The sequence below is a fragment of the Atractosteus spatula genome, chromosome 1 (assembly GCF_055471065.1).
Source record: "Atractosteus spatula isolate fAtrSpa1 chromosome 1, fAtrSpa1.hap1, whole genome shotgun sequence".
NCBI lineage: Eukaryota > Metazoa > Chordata > Actinopteri > Semionotiformes > Lepisosteidae > Atractosteus > Atractosteus spatula.
In genome coordinates this window covers 75,142,739-75,166,801 of record NC_142706.1, presented here as the reverse complement: position 1 = coordinate 75,166,801, position 24,063 = coordinate 75,142,739, and the positions used below count along the sequence as shown (strand labels likewise).

Here is a 24,063-nt window from a genome sequence, read left to right as displayed (position 1 = left end):
TTCTATTCAAGTGTTCACCAGGTTTTAAAAATCCCAAATTCAATTAAGGGGTTTTCATGGAATCTGCTGGGACCACCAGGGGAAGCTCCTTGAATCTGCTGGGACCACCAGAGGAAGCTCCTTGAGTGCTCCTACAAACTGCGAGTTTGACTTGGACAGTTTTCTTAAAGGAAGGATTGGGAGCTGTTGTAACAGACAAAAAAGTTCTGGATTAACAACTGAGTTTATTGCATGCAAGGAACAATACGATCAAAGTATTGGTCAGAATATAGGTGCAAAACTTCAGCCGTTTCTGAAGCAAATTGTTAATGGTAATGGGGGGAGGTCACCTGTGGTTGGGCATTCCCAAGACCTTGACCACTTTTTTCTTTCCTTAGTTAGGGAGTTTCTGTCCTGCACTTGGATTCTCTTATCAGTTAACTCCCATCCCTGCCGTAACTCAAAAGTGCTTAAGCATGGAATGTCTTGTGTCACAAGAAATCTTTGTGCAGAAAGAAAGCAGTTAACCCCTTTTGCACATCTTATATCTTTCTTCAGTAGCCCATGAACAAATGGTATATTAACATAAATGCACACTCATTAAAATCTGACTCATATCTTTTTATTTAGCTGCAATAGACTATTTTCATAACAGATAATTTTAAAATCTCAAGTACAAGAATAAACCGGAGGTTTACCACCAAATTAAAAAGCACAGAACCTCAGTGACAAACCGCTCTATGCCATAAAGGGCATCTTATCAATAGTCTTATTTCTTATAAGCTAAGAAAGTTTCAGCTTTCTTGTTAGTTTCTTTAAAAAGGAAAACTGCAATTGTCTAAATATACACTCTCACACCTGAAGACAGCTCCACAGCCGAAACATTGTGTTTTCTTTCTTCTCTTTCAGCATGGAATAAACCTCTTACTTGTCCCTTTGCAGCCTACTGATGCTGCTGATGCTGCTCCCCACCGCAATTGTTTAAATATGCCCAGGTCAACAGTAATGCTGGTATAGAATAAAATATTTGATAGCATTTCTTTCAACCGCTCAGATTTAATGTGTAAACTAATCAAAACAGTAATTAGCGTCACCAATGTCCTTTAGTACGTTTTTTAAATTGCTTTTGGATATCTTAATACAGCTACTCAATTGTTCACATAGCCCAAAGTATATTTAAAGAATAGTGTTTTTTACAAGAATACCTTATTTGAATAAATACCTGAATAAATTAAAATGAACTCTGGGATTTTTTTTCTTGGTACTAGAATAAAAGAAAAAGACCTACAGTAATTTGCTTTAACAGTGAATAAAGAAGAGCAGCACTGCATTCAAGTTAAAGAATATTTAATCACGCTAATACAGAAATGACTGTAACATATCAGGCTTTTCCTGGATCATGTTTACACTACTTTCCAAGAAAAGCTAAACAAATGACTCCTTGTATTTTATTGGATACGTCTGTAACCTCCTCATTTTGATAAAGGAGAGGTGACGCAAAAAACAGTCTCCCAGTCTTGTGCAGATTAGTGGCATACATTAGCCAGTGGCAAATGAAAAAGTGAAGTTCCCAGGGTCAACAGCCCAAGCGTCCCGCCTCACCTGAGAGGCCACATGGGAGTGGCATGCAGGGCAACATCTGGAAGTGATCAAGTTTAGCTGCAACACAGAGCAAAGACTTTAAGATATGGAATACTAAACCATAAGAAAATGTGCATCAGAATATGAAATATAGACGCACATTAACTCTGGTGTCACAATCTTGATCCACTTCCATTTGCATACAGATATAATAGGTCCACATCTCCCTTGCACTGCACTCTGCTTTGGCTCATTTAGACAATATGAACACCTTCACCAGGCTGTGTGCTCTGACTCCCTCCTTCAGTTCCCTGTTGACACCATCATTGTAGGTCCGATCACAAAAAATGATGAAACAGAATACAGGAAAGAGGTCAGGGACTGGTGGTATGGTGCCAGGACAACCTCTCCCTCAATGTCAGCAAAACCAAGACACTGGTTGTTGGCTTCCCGAAGCTGGGAGGTGGCCATGCCTCTGTCTAGATCAGTGAGGCTGCTGTGGAAGTGGACATCTGACCTGGCCCCATCACATAGGCGACGTCATCAGGGCAGCACACCAGCGCCTCCACTTCCTCAGGAGACTCGGGAGATTTGGCGTGTCTTCACAAACACTCACACATTTCTACAGATACACAGCTGAAAGCCTTCTCAATTCATGACAGGTTGGTATGGCAATCGCTCATGACCGTAAAAAAAAAAACTACAGACAGTCGAGGCCGTCACTGGTACAGAACTCCCTTCTATCCAGACCATCTTCACCACGCGCTGCCTCAGAAGGGCGAATAACATAATCAAGGAGTATAAAGCCCAGACCTCCAGGTCCAAAGAAAGCTTCTACCCCACAGCCAAAAGACTCCTAAACTCCTCTTAAATCCTCCCCTCGACTTACACTACTCTGTTTTGCACTGAACTGAAAATACTGCCACTGCTGAATTTCACACATTTTGTAAAGAGCAAAGCTTGCACACAGCTGCTACCTGTATCTAAATGCAGTTAAAATTCTAGCTGCTACTTTTTTCCTGTCTCGAAGAATTGTAATATCATTTGTGATGTCATTTTCAATGTCAGTGCTGTATCATTTGTTATGTCATTTGTCATGTGAGGAAATCACGCAAGTAAACTTTTCATCATACTCGGGTACACATGACAAACTTGAACTTGATGGTACTATACTAAAACAAAAAAACAATACGACTTATTTAAAATTTAACTCACTTTTTAAATGTTTTCTTTTGAAAAACTGTTTCTCACATTCGAGAGCATTTCACGTTCAAAGGAATACAAATATTAATCATAACTTGAGCTCATTAATACATCTATGAAGATAATGCAAGCAGCTTTACTCTCTGCAATTTACACGAGAATTAATCCCCAGGTGTCTCTCAACGATGCCTCACCTGATGCGTCATACAGTCACAGGCAAGACGAGATGCAAATCCCCCTCTGTTTGTCAGGCGTCTTTTCAAGAGGAGTGTCCATTCAGGTCATTCCAGATGTGCTCAGTCCGGACCGCTGACCGGCCTGTAAACCAGCCTCTTCTGGAGCTGTGCTGTGTTAAGGCAACTGCTTCCCCTTACAGACCATTGGATTTCACACCGCGGAGTACCTGAACCAGAGCTGGACTTCGTGGGGTTCACTGCCACCACCAAGAGGTGTCAGGGGTTAAAGGAAAAACACAAAATGCAAAAAAGCAACCATATACTATCATAAAAATGCTTTAATTATACATGTAAGTGACACGAGGCCTGATGGCCTCTGAAGAAAATCAAATGTATATTTAGAAGAAAATAGGGACAGGGTTCTGTATTTCTTCCTCCAGTCACTCTAGCCTGAATAGCCCACTATACAACAACCACTTCCCCATTCTCCATACGTACACAATTCCCTTTAGCTACAGCATAAAAAACACACAAACGCCACCCTTTCCCAACATTTTACACTTCTGAAGTTAACAATGATCAACTTCTAGTTTCGAAACCTGGGATCAACACAGACTCCGGAAGGCATGGATCTGCCCCCATTTGTACTTTATCTGCCAGACAGGCTCATCTGCTGAAGTTCGCAAGGTTTATCTGAAATGGAGACGGAAATGGTAGAACTACGCAGAGGACAGCACACGCATTTCCTGTAAAACGAGGTATAAAACACTGGGAATGATTCACACACCCCTGTTTTCAGAACACAGAGCAGCTGTTAAGTCTAAACATTTATAAGAAATCACATTCTGCAAATCAAAAAGTATCTAATGATGAGATGAAAATTCTTAAGTGCAAAAACAGGTAATCATACAGCCAAAACGTGTAAAAAAAGTTTGACAATATAACAGAGGTGTAAATGATTCTCAACACAAAGCTGGGACAGGTGTCCGTCTGGCCGGGACACCCCGCTGAGTCAGTACCTCCAACGGGGATGAAACCCATGCTGGCTGTAGGGAGCAAACTGCCTCCTGGCTGGTCTCTGCCTCATCACACAATGGTTACTGGTCCTAACCTGAGTCAGCTGCAAATGGCAAGCATTATAAACTCTCATCTGACTGAAATCTGGACCTGTGGATAGAAAATGACACTGAGTAAGAGCAAAGCTTAAAATGTTTCTAACCCAATAAAGAAGGAAATTCACAGCTCTTCCAACCCATTGCAAGTGTGATCCTACCAAGTTAAAAAAAAACCATCATGCTATCAGCACACTGTTGAGAATGCTTTTACACATGTACCGTATTTCTACATTTCCTGCACATCTCTGTTCTTTGGCTTCAAATGGGAGAGCTGCAGGATGCTTTATTCCCAGATCCATTTGAGCCTACTGCAAAGTGAAGAGCATCGCATGCATGTACAAAAACAAACTACACAAATCTTTCCTGAAGCAGATGCACTGTCATTTTGTTCAGGATGCGGATGAACATTTGTCATTAGCGAGGTTGATCAGCAGGGGCTCTGTAGGGAAAGGCCGTTCGCATGCGAGGACAGTGCTTGAAACAACACAAGCTTTGCACCAGGTTAGAGGTGCACCTGTCTATCCACAGGTCTCTGATCCCACGCCGACACACTTCCTCCCACAAGTTTCCAATGCAGCTCAAGTCTGCTGATGAAGTATGCCTGTGTGCTGTATTTTGTCAGGGGGTGGGTCAACACGTTACTGAATAACACTTATTACTTACTGAAGCCAGGGAGGGTGTAAACATTATGCAAAAATGCTCGGTGATCCATTTTTTCAGTATGTTTTTCATAAATAATAACCCAAGTGCATATCAAAATCACAAACATGCTTTATAGTACTGAAAATAATTACCCCAAAGACTTACTGAATGGGGCTGAGTTTCCGTGGTGCTGTACTGTATACCTACATGATTGGTCCTTCTCACTCCTTGGGTTTTAATACAGGGATCATATTCAGCCCAGGTCAGGCTCAGACTGCCTCCTCTCTTTTGGAAATGCTCTCATGTCCGTATTAAGATTCCTGACTCAAGAACAGTGGTCATTTAATTAATCAACCCTCTTCCTTGAGATGCGCCACTGTTGTCCTTCTCCTCACAGCAGCGAAGAGTGCCAGCTAAGACAGCAAGCAATTGAAATGCCTCAGGCTTGCCTGTCTTCATGCACTCTGCTTTATCAGATAGTCTTTGCAATGCTGGACATGAAATCGAGCACGATTGCACAAGAGATTTTTTTAGACAAAAGAGCTCATGTGCGGCATGCATTATTATTTTTCACTCGTGCAGCTTTTCCACAGTGCACTTTATCCTTAAAAGATTTTAATAACACATCCACAGAAACAGTCACTTCCATTAAACAAACTACAGGTGTTAGTGTACTTGGGGCTGGGGAGGGTTGAGAAATCCTATTAAACGTGTTGCATTGTTTCTGGCTTATCTCATTACTATTCTGATGTTCCTTGTTAAAAACAAGAGGTCTAAAAATATATAGGGGTGAGAAAAATGCTGGAGATGTTCATTAACTGCGGATTTTTAACAATCCTGAACATAAATATTTCACAGCATTTTCCTCTATGCCTTTGCTTACCTGGGCAGCACATTGCCTGTCTGTACTTCTCCTCGAAGCTCATGTATCCAGTGACAAACTGGGGGCCCGACGCTGTACCAACCAGGAGAGTGTCCTCATAGAAGAAGGGATTGAAACTGCTCTCTTTGTTACAGGTGCCATATCTGAATGCCAGATTCTGGCATCTTGAATTTGGGTCCGACACTGGTCCTGAAAACAGAAAATGGCACAGGATGTGTGGATAGAAGAGATCTACCCCCCAGCACTCTCCAAGCTCACTTCCACCTACAGTAGCTGCCCTGTCGTCAGAAGTATCGTGAACACGTCTTTGGGGAAAAGTGACTTCCATCACTTCTTCAGAGAAGCTCAACACATCCTGTTTATCTTTCTCCATCCAAACGAGGAGTCTCTAAAAGGCTGTGATAACAATGAGGCTAACAATGTTGGATATGTGGAATCTGGTGTTGAAACCCCCAGTGCGACTTGACTAGTGTGGTTTGAACCTGTCAATAGACAAAGAAAAGTATCTCATGCTGACATGCTGAAATTGGGAGGGTTAAAGCAGAGTGCTGGGCACTGTATCTTTACTGACACGTCAATGAGAATGCACGAGCTGCCAGCTCTTTACCATCATAGCGAAAGGCGTTCATCCTCAGGGGCAGGCCCTGACGGCTGGCGCCAGAGGACTGCAGTCTTTTCTCCTCGCCGCCGGGGAGGCCTGGGGACAAGCAGCAGGCAGCAGCTCGCTATCATTACATCAAGATCACGCCAAGAGAAGCCCTTCTCGCTCTCACCTCAAAATTTTAATATCGAGGTTAATTATGTTGAATTATGATCAATCCGACAGTGGGTGTGGAAAGCACCTACAGTACAACTGGAAAACAATTTTACCATGTTGAGAGTGTGATGTTGTGTCCCTGTAAGTTCCTGAGGAGAGATCTAAATTCTGAAGAACAGAAAAGGCTGAACTTGGTGAAAAAAGGCTTCTTCCCCAGATGGAAGAACAATGGATCATTTCCACAGTGAATCGTGCACACTGGATTTAAAATGAAAACTGCACCACTGTGACATTGAGACGTAATGATTGTACAGTATCATTATTTTAGGGAAAAAAACACAAAACAATAACAATAAAAGTAGTGTGCTGAAGAATGTGACTGGAGATATTCTCGGACTGTGCACTGCCTCAGCGAGCCAGTGTGACAGTGATGGAAAGAAAGCCACCCAGCTCTTAGGAATGGCACTTCTAGATACATGCTACTCAACACACACATCTGCATGCACATTATCCTCACAATGCCCAAACACTGCATCGTTAATGGAGGCGTAGAAGCAGAAAACTGAAACGCACTGTAAGCAATGATATTTCTTCTACACCTTCTGGTGGGATGGCAGTAAAACCATCGAAAAGTCTAACCTGAAGGACTGGTGAGGAATCAGCTGCTACCAAACAAATTAGCGTTATGGAGCTGGATGGCCGCATCACAACTGTGACCTTTCTTATGTTTGATCTTGGAGATGGATATAAAATATATCTCGTGTTCACATGTAATTTCTCCTATGGGAAGTTTCTGGGAAAGCAAAATAATTTTGAAGAAAAAAAAAACTAGGCATAAAAACACCAGATGCAAAAAATGGCAATGTATGTCAACAGGACTGCAAACACTAACTTAAGCTGAATGTTTACCTGAGCCAGATGCTGGGTCCAGATTAGGCTGGTAAAATGGCAGAATGTTGAATGGAAGGGCACCGGTAGCTCTCTCAGTGTCACCAGCATCTGAGGAAAACAGAACCGTTCAAACCAACACTTTCAGAAAGGAGAGTGCTCCTTGGTTGTGATTACCTTCGTGATAAACAATGAGCAAACATCCTTTACCAACTAGTAGCAAGAGAGGAGCATGTGAGGATGTGCGTGTAAAGGGTCAGAAACTTAAAACATACATATTTAAAAAAGCAGAAATTAGTCTGCTGTGTATGGAAACCATTGCCTTAGCTAACAGACCCATTAGCTCATACGCTAAGAAACCCTGTCACGGAGAAAATAAACGTGCTACCAAGAGATGCCTTCACTTCCACAGAAATGGGTCTTAGCAACCAGGAGCCTGCCTCTACAGAAACAAAAAGAAAAGGGTGAATGATGGGCCGATGTCACTGCAGGCGAAGTACCTCTGGTTAGGAAGCATAACAGCTTAGATCCACTTATAAGGCACACCAAATGAGGGCTCCTGCTCCAAAGCATACAGTCCTCAAGAATACCTACTGCAGCACTTTGCAGAGATAACGCCAGCCAAACAATCGCACTGGGCAGGAATTATTCATTATGCTACAGTAATGCTAATATTTCATCCCAATTTTGACAATTCATTAGGACTCCAACCACTAACCCAAAAAGTGCTATCAGTGCCAGCAAAAGGAAAATTACTAAGGACAGCCATCACATGTCATCACACGGTGGAATTGAATATGCTACGTGCAGGGAATTGGGGGTAGCTGGGGCAGGTGGAACATACTGTACCATTACAAGTAATAAAACCTCCCGGCACTTCTACTCACTAAACACACCATAAATGTGTACAATGTCTTCTGCTGCAACAAACAGATTTTGAACCCTACATTGACTGGACCTCCATTTCCTGTTTGAGCACAAAAACGCAACCATTAATTTATGCTGTAATCAAGTGTATTGATTTGTTTCCAACACTTCCTGAACGTATTTTAATGCTGTCGTTAGTGCACAAATTGATATTCAGCAACTATCAAGATTTAACAAAAAAAATACAAAGAATGGCACTGTGAAAATACTGTACTGTTCTTGCATGCTCAAAGATAACTGCCTGTTATTTTTTTCAGTAAAACATTTTTGTCAGTTCACTAGGCGCCTGAAATACCCATTGTTATAATATCCAACTCATCTTTCCCTTCTGGACTTGATTATGACTTAAGGGCAGCCAAGGTTAACCCCCAGATCTTTAGTGGTTGATTAAAATCTCCCAGTCAAAACCAATGGTCCCTCTAATTTACACTGAACAAATGGGAGTATCTCCTGAGTACACACCAGTGCTCTGAGTAACTTGAGGGTGTGTTAAACATATTAAGCTTGGGCATGGCTAGAATTGATCTAAAAACATTAGGGGAAACACCGACTCACTTGTAACATGTCTTATTTCATTTGCGGTGGCATGACAACACTTATTCCTTCGCACCACATCCTGTTCCTAGGAACTAGCTATGTCAATTCATAAAGATCCACACTTCATTAATAGGAGGTTAATTTGTATATTTATTGAGCAATTTATCACAATTGTTTAATAATTACTGTTTCGCACTTGGCTCAAGTTTCCTAGTTCCTCTCTTGGTTGCCTGAGGTCTGAGACTGCAGCTGGATCATTCCTGCCCTGGCTCAGCCAGCACTCCGAGAGAGAGAGAGACCTGAGGACTTGCGAATGGAATTGTTGGATTCACAGAAGGGATTGGTTTACAAAGAGTAATTATAATTTTAATAATAATTGCTTACACTAATGTAGAGCTTTTCTGGACACTCCACTGAAAGTGCTTTACAGGTAATGGGGATCCCCTCCACCACCACCAGTGTGCAGCTCCACCTGGATGATGTGACAGCAGCCATAGTGCACCAGTCCACTCCCCACACACCAGCTCTCAGTGGGGAGGAGAGGAGAGTGATGAAGCCAGTTCATAGAGGGGGGATTATTAGGAGGCCATGAAATTTGGCCAGGACGCCGGGGTTACACCCCTACTCTTTTCGAGAAACGCCCTGGGATTTTTAATGACCACAGAGAGTCAGGACCTCGGATTTACGTCTCATCCGAAGGACGGCCTGTTTACAGTATAGTGTCCCCGTCACTATACTGGGGCATTAGGCCCCACACAGACCGCAGGGTGAGCGCCCCCTGCTGGCCCCACTTCTTAGCTGCTTAGCTTCAGTGGGTTGCCAGTTGTGAGTTGCAGAGTGAACGAATCGGTCACGAACTGCACAGCTTCACTGGCCACATGGCCACAGGGGAGTGAGGCTGTGACTGCCCACACTGCGGCTGGACTGTCCTGTGTGCACGATCTTCAGGGAACACAGGCCCATACTCCCAAACGTTCACTACACTCTGTGGAATTCGTTTGATCAGTGAAAAATGATTCTTTTCCTGTGATTCTTAATCTGCAGGTGTCCAGTTTCAGTGGGAATCTTTCAAACCCTTTCCCCATTTTCTTTCACCTCTCAGGGTAAAGTGATCCATTTGTGAAAATGTCAACAACATTCCTCTCCTATGGAATCATTGCCATAAAGAAGTACCCACTTAGTCACACTTCACACAAATAGTTTAATTCTGCCATTTTCATTTTACCTACCTTACTGTTTGTGCATTCCTCAAACACAAGCAGGAAGTATCAGATAACTGGCACAACCTTGTCCGAGTATCTCTGCACCATCATCTTATATTCAAAACTATGTGAAATCCAATGATAGCTGCTACATCTGCCTGTGACTCAACACTTACATTTTGAATTCATATTTTAAAATGGGCTTCATGCAAAGAGGTATTTCTGAAGGAATTTAGGGAAACCCAGATTTAAGCAAATGCTTTTGATGTTGCTTGTGAACCTTGATTTGTTTGTCCAGGCATACCTCAGCCTGAAAACAATGCATGAATACACAAATTCATTAATACATAGTAGTCCGTGCACTTTTTGCATAGACTACCATGTTTTTTTCTGCTGTACTGTGTGTGTCCTAAGAGATCGGCACGAATAACAATTCCCATGTACATGTACAGATGCCAATAAACTCCTCTACTACTACATCTACAACACTGGGTAAATATTCATGGAAACTGAAGTAGTTCCAAGTAGACGGCTGCGTCAGCACGCATGGGCTGCAAAAGAACCAGTAAAGGTTTATTTTGTGCTGAAAAGAGAGGAAAAGAAGCACAACGTTTCGGCTGTGGAGCCTCCTGCAGGCGACACCGGGTGACACACCCGAAGAAGGCTCCACAGCCGAAACGCTGCGTTTCTTTTCCTCGCCTTTCGCCGGTCCTATTCATGTCAAGGCTGGGGTGAGCGATCCCACAGGGACGAGCTCCGGCGCACTCACCCCCGTCGGGCAGCCGCACGCCCCAGGCCTCGGCCACGTGCCGCAGCAGCAGGCAGCTGATGTGGCGGTGGGCCGCGGGGCCCCAGTGCACGCCGTCGCCCGTGCGGTGCTGCAGGCGGCGCCGGAAGTGGAAGTGCAGGTCCAGCACGTCGAAGCCGTGGCGGTCGGCCAGCGCGGCGCTGTAGAAGTTGGCCTCGATCACGTCGTGGCGCAGCGTCTGACTCAAGTGCTGCACCTGGCGGCGGGAGAAACAGGAGGCGGCACGCGAGCTGGCACAACCGGCTCAGCCTTCCAGCAGGCCCTGGAAGCCAATCCCAGTGACGCCTGCTTCAAGCCCATTCTAGATATGGCAGAAACTGCAGATTCCCCAAAGAAACGTCATAAGATTTCTAACTCTTCGTCCTCTCTGCAATAAAACTGCTCAATGAATGTACCTGTATGTAGCTGTAGTCCCCCACTACCTCTTTATTTATCCATTTATTTATGCATCACATACTGTTGTGGTTTCATGCACTTCATGTGATTTTATGTGACTTTTATGTTTTGCTGTTTTGTGTTTCTGTACCTTTATGGGAGAAGCCAAAGAAATTTCCACAGAAGCAGACAATAAAAAGCGTTGAATAAATCAACCTTTTGGATTTATATTGGCCTGGATAATGCTGGCAATACAGCTTTCCTCTCACTGCAATAAAATGGTAATTTTAATATTTACCAATGATTTCAAGACGTACACAAATTGATTTTCTAATTGCTTCAGTCAATTCAGAGTCGCAGGAGAAGCCAGTGCCTATCCCAGCAAGCAATGGGTGCGCAGATACACCCTGGACAGGACGGCACACACATACAGTACACACCCACACCAGGGCCAATTTCCCCAAACCTAATTAACCTATCAGAATGCCTTTTTACTGTGGGAAGGCACCAGAGCACCCAGAGAAGACCCACTCAAACACCACACAGACTCCACCTCCACTGGAAGGCAGCAATGCTAACCCCTGCACCATTATACTATTTGCTATACAGACACTGTAATTAAAATTCTGCTTATGTCACAGAGAAATACTTTCTAATGGCAAGCTGAGGCAATATTCAGATTAGCTGCAGAACATGAAGACCTGAATTACTTTAAATAATGGTTTCAAGAATCCCTGCTGTAGCACTGCTACAATTTTATATCCTATGACATTATGGCACACAGATCAAATGAGCCAGTGTTTACCAGCCAGAAAATCTCAATTATTCTGGAAACTCAGATGAATAGCTTGTTAAAATAAACCCAGTTTTTTTTAATGCAAGCTTACAGAGAGTCAGTACATTGTGTATCAATCTATTATCATACTTGACAGACACTCTACTTTTCAAAATAGCAGCTATTTCGTCAAATAAAATCCTCAACTTGCATTTAGTTTCCTGTTATTACAGCAGAGGTCCTTCAATACAATTCCTCAATGCAAATTATCTTTACAAAAAAAAACACAGGTCAAGGTAAAAGCAATTTTGTATAAATGTCTAGAAATTTGACTATGCATATTGATATTTTAAATTGTGTTTGAAAAGTCTCAAGTACTATCAGATCAGACACAGCTTTCCACAGAATGGTAAAGGTTGTCAGCGTGTAGTGTACTGCAGTACCACACACAATCAAGAAGACAGGAGGAACAGGAGACGCTGCCTTTGATGTATGACACCTGCAGTGTAGCCACAGATTCAGCCTAGTAAAACTGCCGTTCCGAGTTCCCACACAAAGACGAAAGAAACCAAATACATTTTGCATTGCACCATGCTGGAAATCTGACCACTCTACACTGATCAACATCACAACTGAAGTACAGATCTTTTAAGATACCCTTAACACTAAAGGATGGGTATTAAAATCCCCGTCACAAAGAACACAAAGGTTTTCAGAAAATTTAATCCCTTTTGGCTAATAGCACATTCCTGGACAGCAATATACAGGATTGCTTTTACCTTGACCCATGTTTTTTTTTGTATGTAAAGGTAATTTGGACTGAAGAGTTTATATTGAAGAACATCTGTTGCAACAACAGGAAAATAAATGGATTTTATTACAAGAAACAGCTGCCATTTTGAAAAGCCTCGGCCCTCCGAATCGCCCCGCCCCTTCACTCCGCCCGAACGAGCAGCTCTGCCACGCTCACCTCCGGCACGAGGAACCCTCCAGTGAGCCTCCTGCCCAGGGGCATGGCCAGGCTCCACAGCACCAGGCACTCCGGGAGCAGGGTCTCCTTCAGCTTCCTGAAGAAGGTCTGGAGGTTCTCCACGTACTCGCTCATGGAATTCGGACCATACCTGGGCCAACACACAGCAGTCAGCTGAAAGCCCGAAAGGCACGGCACCACCTCCCTGCCATATGTTAATGAGCAGTCCTGGTCCACAGACAAAACAGTGTACAATATGCAACAAAACAAACCATATTTCATAGCCCGGGTTTCCAAACTACTGAAAACGTTTGAACGCCACAGTAGGAGAAACATACAGTACACTCTGTTTCTGTTTTTGAAGGCTTTGTTTCATTTTTATTAGCTTTTAAGTATATATATTAACGTCCCGCATACCACACCGTGTGCTTCCTTATTGATTTATTTCATTTTAAATTATTTTCCAAGCTAAAACAGCTTTTGAATGTGTACGCACAGCCTAGTGATTATGGTTGATTGAACCCTCAGAGTTTCAAATGCTTGAGATACAATGTTTGACAATGTGATTTAGCAATCTTCTTGATCCAAAATATACATAAATTATTTATTATAGTAATTTTGAACCTCCATTTATTTCATATTGTATTTCGTCTACCCTCCCCCTACTCTCTGTATAGAGTCTCCAATTCCTCACTGCAAACCTGACTGCAGCACTTCAGGACCACTGCGGCGGGACCACGCGGGACCACGGGACCACGGGACCACGCGGGACCACGCGGGACCACGCGGGACCACGGGACCACGGGACCACGCGGGACCACGCGGGACCACGCGGGACCACGGGACCACGAAGGACCACGGGACCACGAAGGACCACGCGGGACCACTCAGCCGCAGCCGATTCTGTCCTGCGAGTCACGGACGGCCTGCGGCAGAGCGAGCCGCTGCTGGAGCACTGGTGCAGCTCTCCCCGACAGTAGTGCCACCACAGGCGCCTGAAGGCTAATGGCTGGCAAGCCCACCAGCAATCCAGCAGAACCTGCACTGCGCAGCTCTGCCAAGGGAACTCCAGTCCCGAAAGAGAGTGTTAAAAAACTACATAGCTTTGCACGACAGTAAATACCATTAACTATACTGTTACTATTATTGCCAGTTTATAAAAAGACTGCTTATATGTTTACAAAGGACTCACAAGCATATGGCAAAGCTCTGCATAAAAGAAACTGTCCATATTCATAAACTACTATCTAAATAACCCAGTTTATTTCAGAAAGTCAATTAATTCTGTCCAAATGCCCTTTGCGTTCCTGCTCACTGAACAGAATTTCATAAAGATTTTTCTAGTTCAATTACTCCAATTCACAAACTTGTTTGAGTCACCAGTCTATCCATCTAACCATTTTCTAACCATGTCATGCAATTAAGGGTCTCGGGGAAGCTGGAACCAATCACGCAATTGGAGTAAGATGGGGTACACCCTGGACAGGACGCCAGTCCATCGCAGGGCAGACACACAGACACAAACACGCACACACTTGACACCAGGGCCAATTTTCTCACAAGCTAATTAATTAACCTACCGTCATGTCTTTGGACTGTGGGAGGAAACCAGAGCACCTGAAGGAAACCCACGCAAACCCGAGGACAACATTCAAACTCCACACAGACAGCACCCCAGGAATTGAACCCAGGGCCCCAGAACTGTGAGGCAGCAACGCTAACCACTTAACTTGAAATTCCCACTTAACCTTAAAGCATAAGGCTTTAATTTATTTGGGGTATTCCTATTTTCTTGCTGGCTGGTAACCAAAACGAATAAGAAAACTACAGATAAAACAGCATTCAGATAATCAGCTGTAATTAGATTACTTCATCTGAAAGCAGAAAGAGAATAACATACATGCTGCATGCAATAAGAGGAATCAGAAAGATTGATCTCAATAAATGCATCAAGAACTAAAGACTATTGGTTATTGTAACTCTACATGTTTTACATGCCTTTAGTTTCCAATCCAGGTAAAATCATATCTCCATGGCCATCTGGAACACTAGTTCTAACAACTTTCTCTCATCAATGCCAAGTAAAACTAGAGTGAGGTTCGATTCTACAACCAAGGGGAATTTCCCCAAATCTGAAACATCAATCATCCTAAAAGTGGAAAGATTTTATGCACAGATTCAGATTGCACTTCATGTGGCGGAAGTAGGTTTGAAAATCTTGCTGGAAGGGGAGAAAAGACCTGGACACGTCCCACACGCAGGAGTTGACCACAAGCACGTCCGGCTGCGGTCCAGCCCGGAAGTCCGCCAGGATGCTCTCCATGTAGCCGGAGTAGATCCGCGTCAGGAAGTAGAAGCGCACCAAGTGGTGATCGGTGCGGAACTGGCGGACCTCCCTGTAGTTCGTCCCATTGGTCATCTGGCTCTGGACACCTCCTTCCACCAGACAGTCCTGCGCAAAACTGAGCTCTCCCTGACATGCACAGCCAAGCAAAAAACACTCCATTCAAATTACATGCTTGCAATCAGCCAAACAGCTTTAGAATATTTTCCCCTATTACCTCTTAAAATAATACCAGCCCTCTATTAAAAGAAACTACTCCAAACACCTGACCCCTTTCCTCCTAAATGGGGTCAGAAGAGAGAGTAAAAAAAAGCAATCATAGATTACAGACGATTTGCGAAAATTAAATCAATATATTCCTGTCTTGTTTCATCACTGCTTTAAGATCAAAGGAAAAGGACTGGCACCCAGTCCAAATGGGAGAAACATTTTGTCTCCCTGTACCAGTAGGTAATAGGGCTCTTTACCTTGCATTTCAGCTGGGCCACCGACAGAAAGCTGTCCTTCTGTAGCAACATCACAAGGTCTTTGTAAACTGAGCGCTGAACTGAAAGTTAAAACATCTGAATGTATCAACAGAGTCACACAGTTCATGCACAGCAGTATGAGTAACTAGTTAACTGATGCCAAAGGACCTTTATTAGCTGCTAGTGACATCTGATGTTTAGACTTCTGAGCCAAGGCTGAGTAACACTTTGCAAGCCCAAAGTAAGGTTTTAAGAGATCTTACCCTGGCTTGTTGCTTTCCTAAAGCTAGCATGATGTGCCCTGTGCTGCTGTCTTGGCCCAGTGCTGTCTCTCTGATGCACAACTGAAAACAGCCGTGTGTTGTACTGCAACAGTCAAGGCAGGAAGTAACCGAAGAACACTCAGAGGTTTCTCCAATACAAATGGATATACAGAACAAGGATGTATCTATTCCGTAAGTGCAAAAATAAACATGGCTCTCAAACAGACTTCAGAACTAAACATTCAAGATGTCCATAAATCTGCAAAATGTCAAAATGAGCCTCCTTGCTGTGCTACAGGGTTGAGAGCAACAGAGACAAGACAGAGCTAAAACAAGGACAGAGGAGCCTGCGTTGTGGTCCATCTAGAATGAAGTCCAGAAGAAAACAGAGCTGGCTGTGCAAGAGCCTTGAATACATTAGCTTGGCCATAATTAAGTACCAGCATTCCAGCGAGAGTTCTCTCCACCTAAGGAAACACTGCAAATAGCATTTAACAGGCAACTGCTGGCAATGTATGTTACCAATTTATACAAGTGCTGGAAAAAACATATTGCTCCTCTGGTTGCCAGTATACAATAATGTTTAGAAAAATCCTTTTGCAGTTGCTATCTAATAGTAGACTCGTGTAGCTCATAAAGCAATACTTAGAATATTGTAAATCGATTATTAAATGCTGCACAGAAAAAAAAACTGCATTTTATTTACAAAAAGGCAAAAATGTGATCGAAGTCAGATTGGCACAACTGCTTTTGTTGGATCTGGACCTTGAACCAAAAAAAAAAGCTTTATTCCAAAATCATTCAGTCAATGATAACTGTCAGCATTCGAAAGAGAAACTCAGAAACTCTACTTATACAGCCCTAACCATGTCAGCACAAGCTCAGGTACTCAGATGCTTCCCTGCTTCATTCAAGATGAACACAGCTGCTCCAGTGCCAAGAGCAGCCTGAGTAGCCTAAAAAGAACTGAGCAGATGGTGAACCTACCCTGTTTAGTGTTTAGTGTGCTTTGACTCAGCCATAACAAGACTGGAAGTGGCCGTGGAATAGGGCATAAAAATGGTTACAAACCATTACAAACCAGATTGGCCCATCTAGCCCATTTGATAGTTAGCAGATAGCTGGACGAGATCTTCGGATTAATTGTTTTTGAGAGAAGCCAGGGCACCAGCTTCAACCACATGGCTGGGCAGCTTGTTCCAAACTCCCACATGTGGAAGTGAACTTAAAACTGGAATTGTAATCTTTCTTATGTTCTAAAAAATATATATTCCACTTTTTGGAAATATGGAATCCTTTATCTTTCTTAAAAAAAGAACTATAATTCTTATTGATAATTTATTGATAATGGGTTCCATTAAAAACCCATTGGATCTTGGACCGTAAAAACAATATTCTGAATGGGTATACATAACTATCTGGTTATTTTCAAGACGCAGATCCTATACAAAAATATAAAAAATATATGGCTGATAGGTTTTATTGATTTAAAATTGGTTTATTAAGATGCAGTGAAAATAGTTTTGTGTTGTAATAATGGCTTTGCCAAAATAATGATAGAAGGTTAAATGCAAATCTGGACATGGATGGCAGAAAAAATACTCTCAGTTAGGCTTTTAACATTGCTACTGTAAAAACACACTCCCTCTTCATTAGATAATGCATTTTCTTTTTAATATTAGTGTTTCTGGAAATGGATTTCAATAGGAAAAGGAATTATTTATGTTTTAACACAAAACTCTGAAAAACAGAATCCTCTCTCTTGAAGTCTTAATATTTGAACTAGGTTGTGTACAAATTACTCACTTCAGATGACAGAGGTGAAGTCCAGATGAATTATACCGGAGTGCATTTCGGAAACTGTCACCACACTGAAATGTGCGTCCATCCCCAAACAAGCGTGACTGCTCCGTCCCCCACACTATCTCCGCCCCCTGACTATCAGCTCGCCTGCGAGGCCAGACATCGATATCTGTTCTGCTGTGCGCATGCGCTCGACTCCAGCCACGCTCTTTCAGTGCTGTGTGACTGAAGAAGACGAGCCGCTGTATAATCGCCATAAAGAAAACCACTCACTGGAGTCCCCAAGAACCACCACAAACTTGTTGTGCAGAAGATGACAAGCCTGGAGTTGTCTCACTTGCTTCATGCCTTCTTCCAATCCAGGACACTTCAAGTAAGAAGCTAAAAGACACTGCAAAATAATAATTAATATATTTATACCTTCGTGGTGTTCCAGCACATAACAGAGAAATGTAATGGCAAGTTCTAAGATCTAATGTGAGTGGTTGATGAAAGGTTAACATTATCTAAGAGATTTCCTCCCCACCCCAAGGAAGGGAAACTGTGTTCCTTTCAAATGCCTCCTTTAGCGATTAAGATAATTGGGACAAAGAAAAGTGTTCTTTCAAACACGACATCCACAGCAGCACCTAAGGGACAGTTTTACTATAAGGAATCTATACATAAAGCATATTTCAGGACACCAAGAAACCTTCAGAGGATCACTAAACTAAACTGAAGACAGGAGCTCCACATCAACACCTAACACTGTGCCAAGAAAGAAGCTGAACTGTGGTGCCCATTTAGAGACCAGAACTAAATTAGTAAAGGCATCCTGTGGAAAAAGCCAATATACTGACTTTTGCCAAAGTCACTCCTTTCCTAACTTGCGAAAAGACCTATAAAGAAATGTCTGCATGCAACACTAAATGCAAATACCATTCTCAATTAACTATTCCAAATCACCTTTTAATTAAGGCTACAAAAGAGGCTTTCACTAAGATGTCTGCAAGGAAGTGACTTTGTCATTGAAACTTCTGCCAGTGCTACACACAAGCACAACCAGAATCATTTAGCACAGACTGGTTTAAGCAATTAACCCACAATTAACTGAATAACTACAAGTCTGAATTCAAGACGGCTCTGCAATCATGACAAAATTACACTCAGGAATTTAAATCCGAACATAAGGTCAACATACCTGTAATCCAACACCAGAATTACTCAACTGGATAAGTGGATCATGCCCCACAAAATTATTCCTCAGCACCAGGGAGTTCTATTAATCCAAAGGGATCTTGAAAAAATGTATATTTCCTTCTCAATCATCGTGTCAGAAATCCTGGCCTTTTTCTGTGCTGCATTCTTAACTAAACCCTCCCCACATGACTGACCTTGACAGCTTTTACAGCCCCAGCAGTCAAAACAGGCTTGAGTGATAACAGGCACTCCTACACAAAAAAAAAAGTTATATTTTATTTGTAAGAAAATAAGTGAAATCAACTATTTATAGAACTTATTGCGATTACTATAGCAAAGAAAAAAGATTCTGAGATGGAAGTGAGCATAACCTCACCTCTTAATGGCAATTCACGTTACTGTCATACTCTAAGCATGATGACTTTTGCTGCTGGGTTTTCCTACAGGTAAAATAATCTCTTATCCAGTCAAAAGTAGACATAGAAATCCCTAACTCAGATCATGCTTGGCTGCATTCATTTACAGAAACTGTCCTTATGGGAAGACGTAGGGCTAAAGAATATTTCAACCAGTGTAAAACCTGTGACAGCTAGGTCAGGTGATTTTTCCCATTTTCAAAACCTGTGTAATTAGCCCATCTTTCTCCCCCCTTTGTGCATCTTTTAATTTTTGATTTATAGTTTGTTCCATTTCAGGAAATTAAAAATGTCAAATAAAAACCTCAAGTAAATAAGAGTAGACCTATCTTCCTCACTTTGTCCCACGGATATCATCCAGCTGTTCCTCAAAAGATCAGAGAGCACCAATTTCAAGAGCTTCGTTATGCGGCTTGTTTCACATGCCGACCACCATTTGTGTAAATCGCTGGACCTCAAACAAGTAAACAAGTGGCTTCACCAGTATAGGGTTGCAGAGGTCTGGAACACGCCACTTAGCCATGCTTCTGAAAGGGAGACGCTGACTTCTTTCGGGAAGCAGCTGGATCAATCAATCAATCAACAATTAGCAACAAAACAATTTAGAATGGCTTTAAGGACTCCTCTCATTTGTAACCTTTCTTGTTTGAACCCAACTGTGCGGGCACAGCCTGAGCTCTACAATCATGGGTTTGAGCTTGGGGAGGACCATGTCACCAGTTAAGAGTAACTAGGATTAGTTCCCAAATTCCCCTGTGAGTCCCAGAGGGAAGAGGGGGATGAGTCAGCAAGATCTCTCTCAGCAACACCTGTGGCCCTCTGGACCCTTGCAGGCATGTGATCCTGCCTCTGATTAACACAATCCTCCTCCAATCAGAAATGAATTTGCTGCACAGTGACATACTGTCTGTGAGGGACACACCTCTCCTCCAATCAGCATTGAACTTGCTGCACAGGGTGGTATTGCCTGTGACATGTTAATAAAAGATAAGTGCCTGGAAGCGTCTGCCCAAACTTTCTCTCTCCCTTGTGCTGGTTTGTTGCTGGAAGCCAAGAAATGTGAAACCTGAAAACCATACGATTTGCTATTTCAAATAGGGTGAGAATATAAAAAAAAAACAATTGGAAATTCTTAACTAAAGGAAAACAAGAACCCCCTGTGTTCTCAGTCGCTACATCTTAATTTCTGTCAGCGTGCTTGTTTGTTGATCTTGAAAAAGCCAGTTGGTTTAAGTTCTCCCAAATCCTTCCCCAATTCTGAATATTCCTATCGAGTCTCCTTTTAATCACCTCTGAGAGGGTTAGGGCATTGTAGGAGCAAATGCACTGTCACAGTGGAAGAGTCTGTCTGATAATAAATAACCACTGGTGCCACGATATTATCATCCATAAGAGTGCGCGTGAGTCTGTCATCAAGCTGCTCAGCTTCGCTTTGTGTCCTTCTATTCTCGAGAGTTCTCACAGTGTTTTATAACAGAGGAACAAGTAATAGGTTTATTCCATGCTGAAAAAAAGAAGAAAGAGAACACAACGTTTCGGCCGTGGAGCCTTCTTCAGGTGTGAGAGAGACAGGGCAGTAGGCAAAGGTAAAGTAGCGGGAGAACAAAGGTTGGGAGGGAGGAGGAGTGAGAGGCGGGAGCAGGGGACAGAAAGAGAGGCCAATCAAGAGGTGTTAAGTCAGAATGGGTGCAGAGAGGTGTGAAATGAAACTTCCAATGAATGGAGAAAATTTAAAAGAACAGTAGTCTGTCGTTAAGGGAAGGGAGAAGGTGTGATCCTAGCTGCAGAATAATTTTAGTTTTGGTGGTCTTTCTGATGTATGATAATAAACCTATTACTTGTTCCTTTGCAGCCTACGCATGCTGACGCAGCTACCCACCTGAAGTGTTTTATAACAGTTTACAGCCACCCTAAAGCGAATGTAGAAAAGGCATCTGAAATTATTTTTGATGTTTACCAGAAACTGAATGCTGCATCCCCAGATGCTCCTAAATTCATGTTAGGAGATTTTAACAGTTGCACGCTAAAAAAAGCAAACAGACTTTTTACATATTATCAATATTTGACCTGCCCTACACAGTTGAACGGAATTATCGATCGTTGCTACGGGACAATTCCAAATGCCTACTCTTTCCTCGCAAGACCTCCACCTGGCAACAGTGCTTCACCGGCCGATCTGTCAGCTGCTGTTCAAGAGAAACAAGCCTCAGACAAGAAAAGCACAGCTCTGGGACAAAACCAACTGCGCGACTACAGCATTGTTTCGACTGCATGCGATGGGATGTGTTTAGAGACACATTGAAGGATACTGATGAACATGTTGATGTACTGTAGTACCAGATACATTTCTTTCTGTGTAGATTCAGTCATTCCTGCCAAACTCTTTAAGGTTTTTCCCCCCCGCTAACAAAAGTCGGGTAATCAAAAGCCTCAAACATGTATTCTTTAAAAAGAAAGTGGCTTTTTCTCAAGGGACAAGGAGTGCAGTTCAGAAAAGAGGTGAAAAGGGAGATCAGGAAAGATACTGATCAGTCTGAGGAAAAAAAAGAGAAGGCCACCACTACAGGTGATATCAGGCATTGGGGCGGTGTGGTGGCTCTGTGGCTTACGAACCAGAAGGTTGCCAGTTTGTATCCCGCGGCTGGCAGAGGAATCCTACTCCGTTGGACCCCTGAGCAAGGCCCTTAACCCCAACTGCTCCATGGGCGCTGTACAATGGCTGACCCTGTGCTCTGACCCCAAGCTTCTCTCTCCCTGTCTGTGTGTCTCATGGAGAGTTGGGGTATGTTGGGGTAAAAGACAAATCCCTAATACAAGAAATTGTATATGGCCAATAAAGTGATCCATCTTACATCCTTGGCCAATCTCTCTCAGAAAGGTCATGGTAATAGTGCTCCTGTGTTTGATCGCATGGGCAACAGCTGGCAATTGATTTAGATGTGTTTTATACCCGTTTTGAATCCACAACCACCTAGAAATAGTGCTGTTTTTCCAGTATCCAAAGAGTTTATTAAAATCAACATGGCAGTGGTGTTTGAACCTTTTAGGAGAATGAATGCAAGAAAAGGTGCAGGTCCAGATAATGTGTGGAAGAGTTCTGCACTTACCGACTCCCTGCAGTTTGCATACAGAGAAGGGAGAGGAGTGGACGTCACGATACTTGCATCATTAAATCTGGTTTAACAGCATCTTGACCAAGCAAAGACATGTGTAGGGATCTTATTTCTTGATTTTCTGTTTTCGATACATCAGTACAGAACAACCACTGATGCCTGCACAGAAACTCTAAAAGAACTTCAAATTAACCAGTATCTGACAGATACAGTAGATTCTTAACAACCAGGTTTCAACAGGTCATACTGGGGAAATGAATCTTTGACAATCACCCTGTTGTATATTTGGTACACTAACAATTGTAAGAGCAAACACACAGAGATCCCTTTGAAATTTCTGATATAACAGCCCTGGTCAACCTATAAAACACCCAGAAAATCATCACTGGCCCACTCTAAACAATTTTACTAAATGGCATGATGACTTATGTTTGAAGTTAAATGTTAAGAAAACAAAGGAACTGAATATTGATTTTAGTAAAAATGCAACACTTTTCCAATTAATTAATCTCCTGTAATTAATGGTCAGGTTGTAGAGGTTGTCAATGACTACAAGTACATGAGACTGGCCATAGACAAAAAGCAGTTGTGACATTTACAAATATGGCAATTTTTGTTCAGGAAACTATATTAGCTATTTTAAGGTAGATAGAACTATTTCAACACTTTTCTCCCAGTGCTCCGGTTTCCTCCCTCAGTCCAAAGACATACTGCTAGGTAATTTGGGAGGACTGACCCTGGTGTGAGTGTGTCTGTGTGTGCCCTGCGATGGACTGGTGTCCCATCCAGGGTGTACCACACCTTGTGCCCGCTGCTCTCCAGAACAAGCTCCGGCTCCTCCTGGACCCTGAATTGGAGGAAAGAGTTAGAGAATGGATGGATGGATGAATTGTAAAGCTTGAATTTAATAACCATAAAAACAATATGCATCAGCGTTAGTGTTAATTCCTGTTAGTGCTCCTTCGTTTTACAGCATGGCATTCATTCCTATGAAGTGTTTTGTGACGGGGCTGGTTGAGTACTCATTTTTTCAATCGAGGTCGCGCTGTTCTCGCAGGACCGAGCTCGGCTTCACTCGCGTGTTCGCGGCCAAAACCACGTACGAAACTGCGACCGATTTTACAACCCAACCGAAAGTTCAACTCCCAGTGGCCCTTGAAACCACCAAATAATTATCTAACCTTTTAACTTTAGAAGACAAAAAAACAACAGCTCTTGTCGTCAAAACTTCTGCATATCATTGCATATCAAAAGCCGCCAAAAGGAAAATAAAATATAGAGAACGCCCTCGATATTCTCTTCCCCTCCTATCCGCAAAGACCATATACAGTACATATCATACCATACATGACATAAATAGTACAGTGGAAATGCTTAATAATTAATCATTGCTCGATTTTTTGCATATCTCGTTTTTGTTTAAAGAATTACAGTATAATCCTAGGCACATACTGTACGATTTTACATCAAAATCAAGTAACAGCTGACCACAGAAATGCATAGGAAAAAAGAACATGTATTATAACTCACGCTTTTGGGAAAGTCTGCAGTGTATGCAAAAGCGCTTGTTTTTCAAAAGTCTAGTTACTCGAGCAGCAGCTCAAGTCAGGTGTAAAGCTTCGTCCGGCTCATTAGACTCGACCAATCGATCGATCTGCTC

At 42.6% G+C, this 24,063-nt stretch overlaps 1 protein-coding gene across 1 annotated transcript; it reads right to left on the bottom strand.

Annotated features, from left to right (window-relative positions):
• Positions 1 to 43: 43 nt before the first annotated feature.
• Positions 44 to 23,152, bottom strand: fam113 (family with sequence similarity 113). The gene is made up of 13 exons (XM_088921339.1): positions 23,140 to 23,152; positions 17,969 to 18,086; positions 15,630 to 15,709; positions 15,059 to 15,291; positions 12,819 to 12,969; positions 10,660 to 10,894; positions 7,246 to 7,335; positions 6,187 to 6,276; positions 5,580 to 5,768; positions 3,959 to 4,106; positions 2,078 to 2,160; positions 1,582 to 1,638; positions 44 to 183 (listed from the first exon to the last, which is right to left on the bottom strand). The coding sequence occupies exons 2-13, from the start codon at positions 18,039 to 18,041 to the stop codon at positions 44 to 46; spliced, it is 1,569 nt and encodes a 522-aa protein (XP_088777465.1). The 5' UTR covers positions 18,042 to 18,086; positions 23,140 to 23,152.
• Between the last annotated feature and the right edge of the window lie 911 nt (positions 23,153 to 24,063).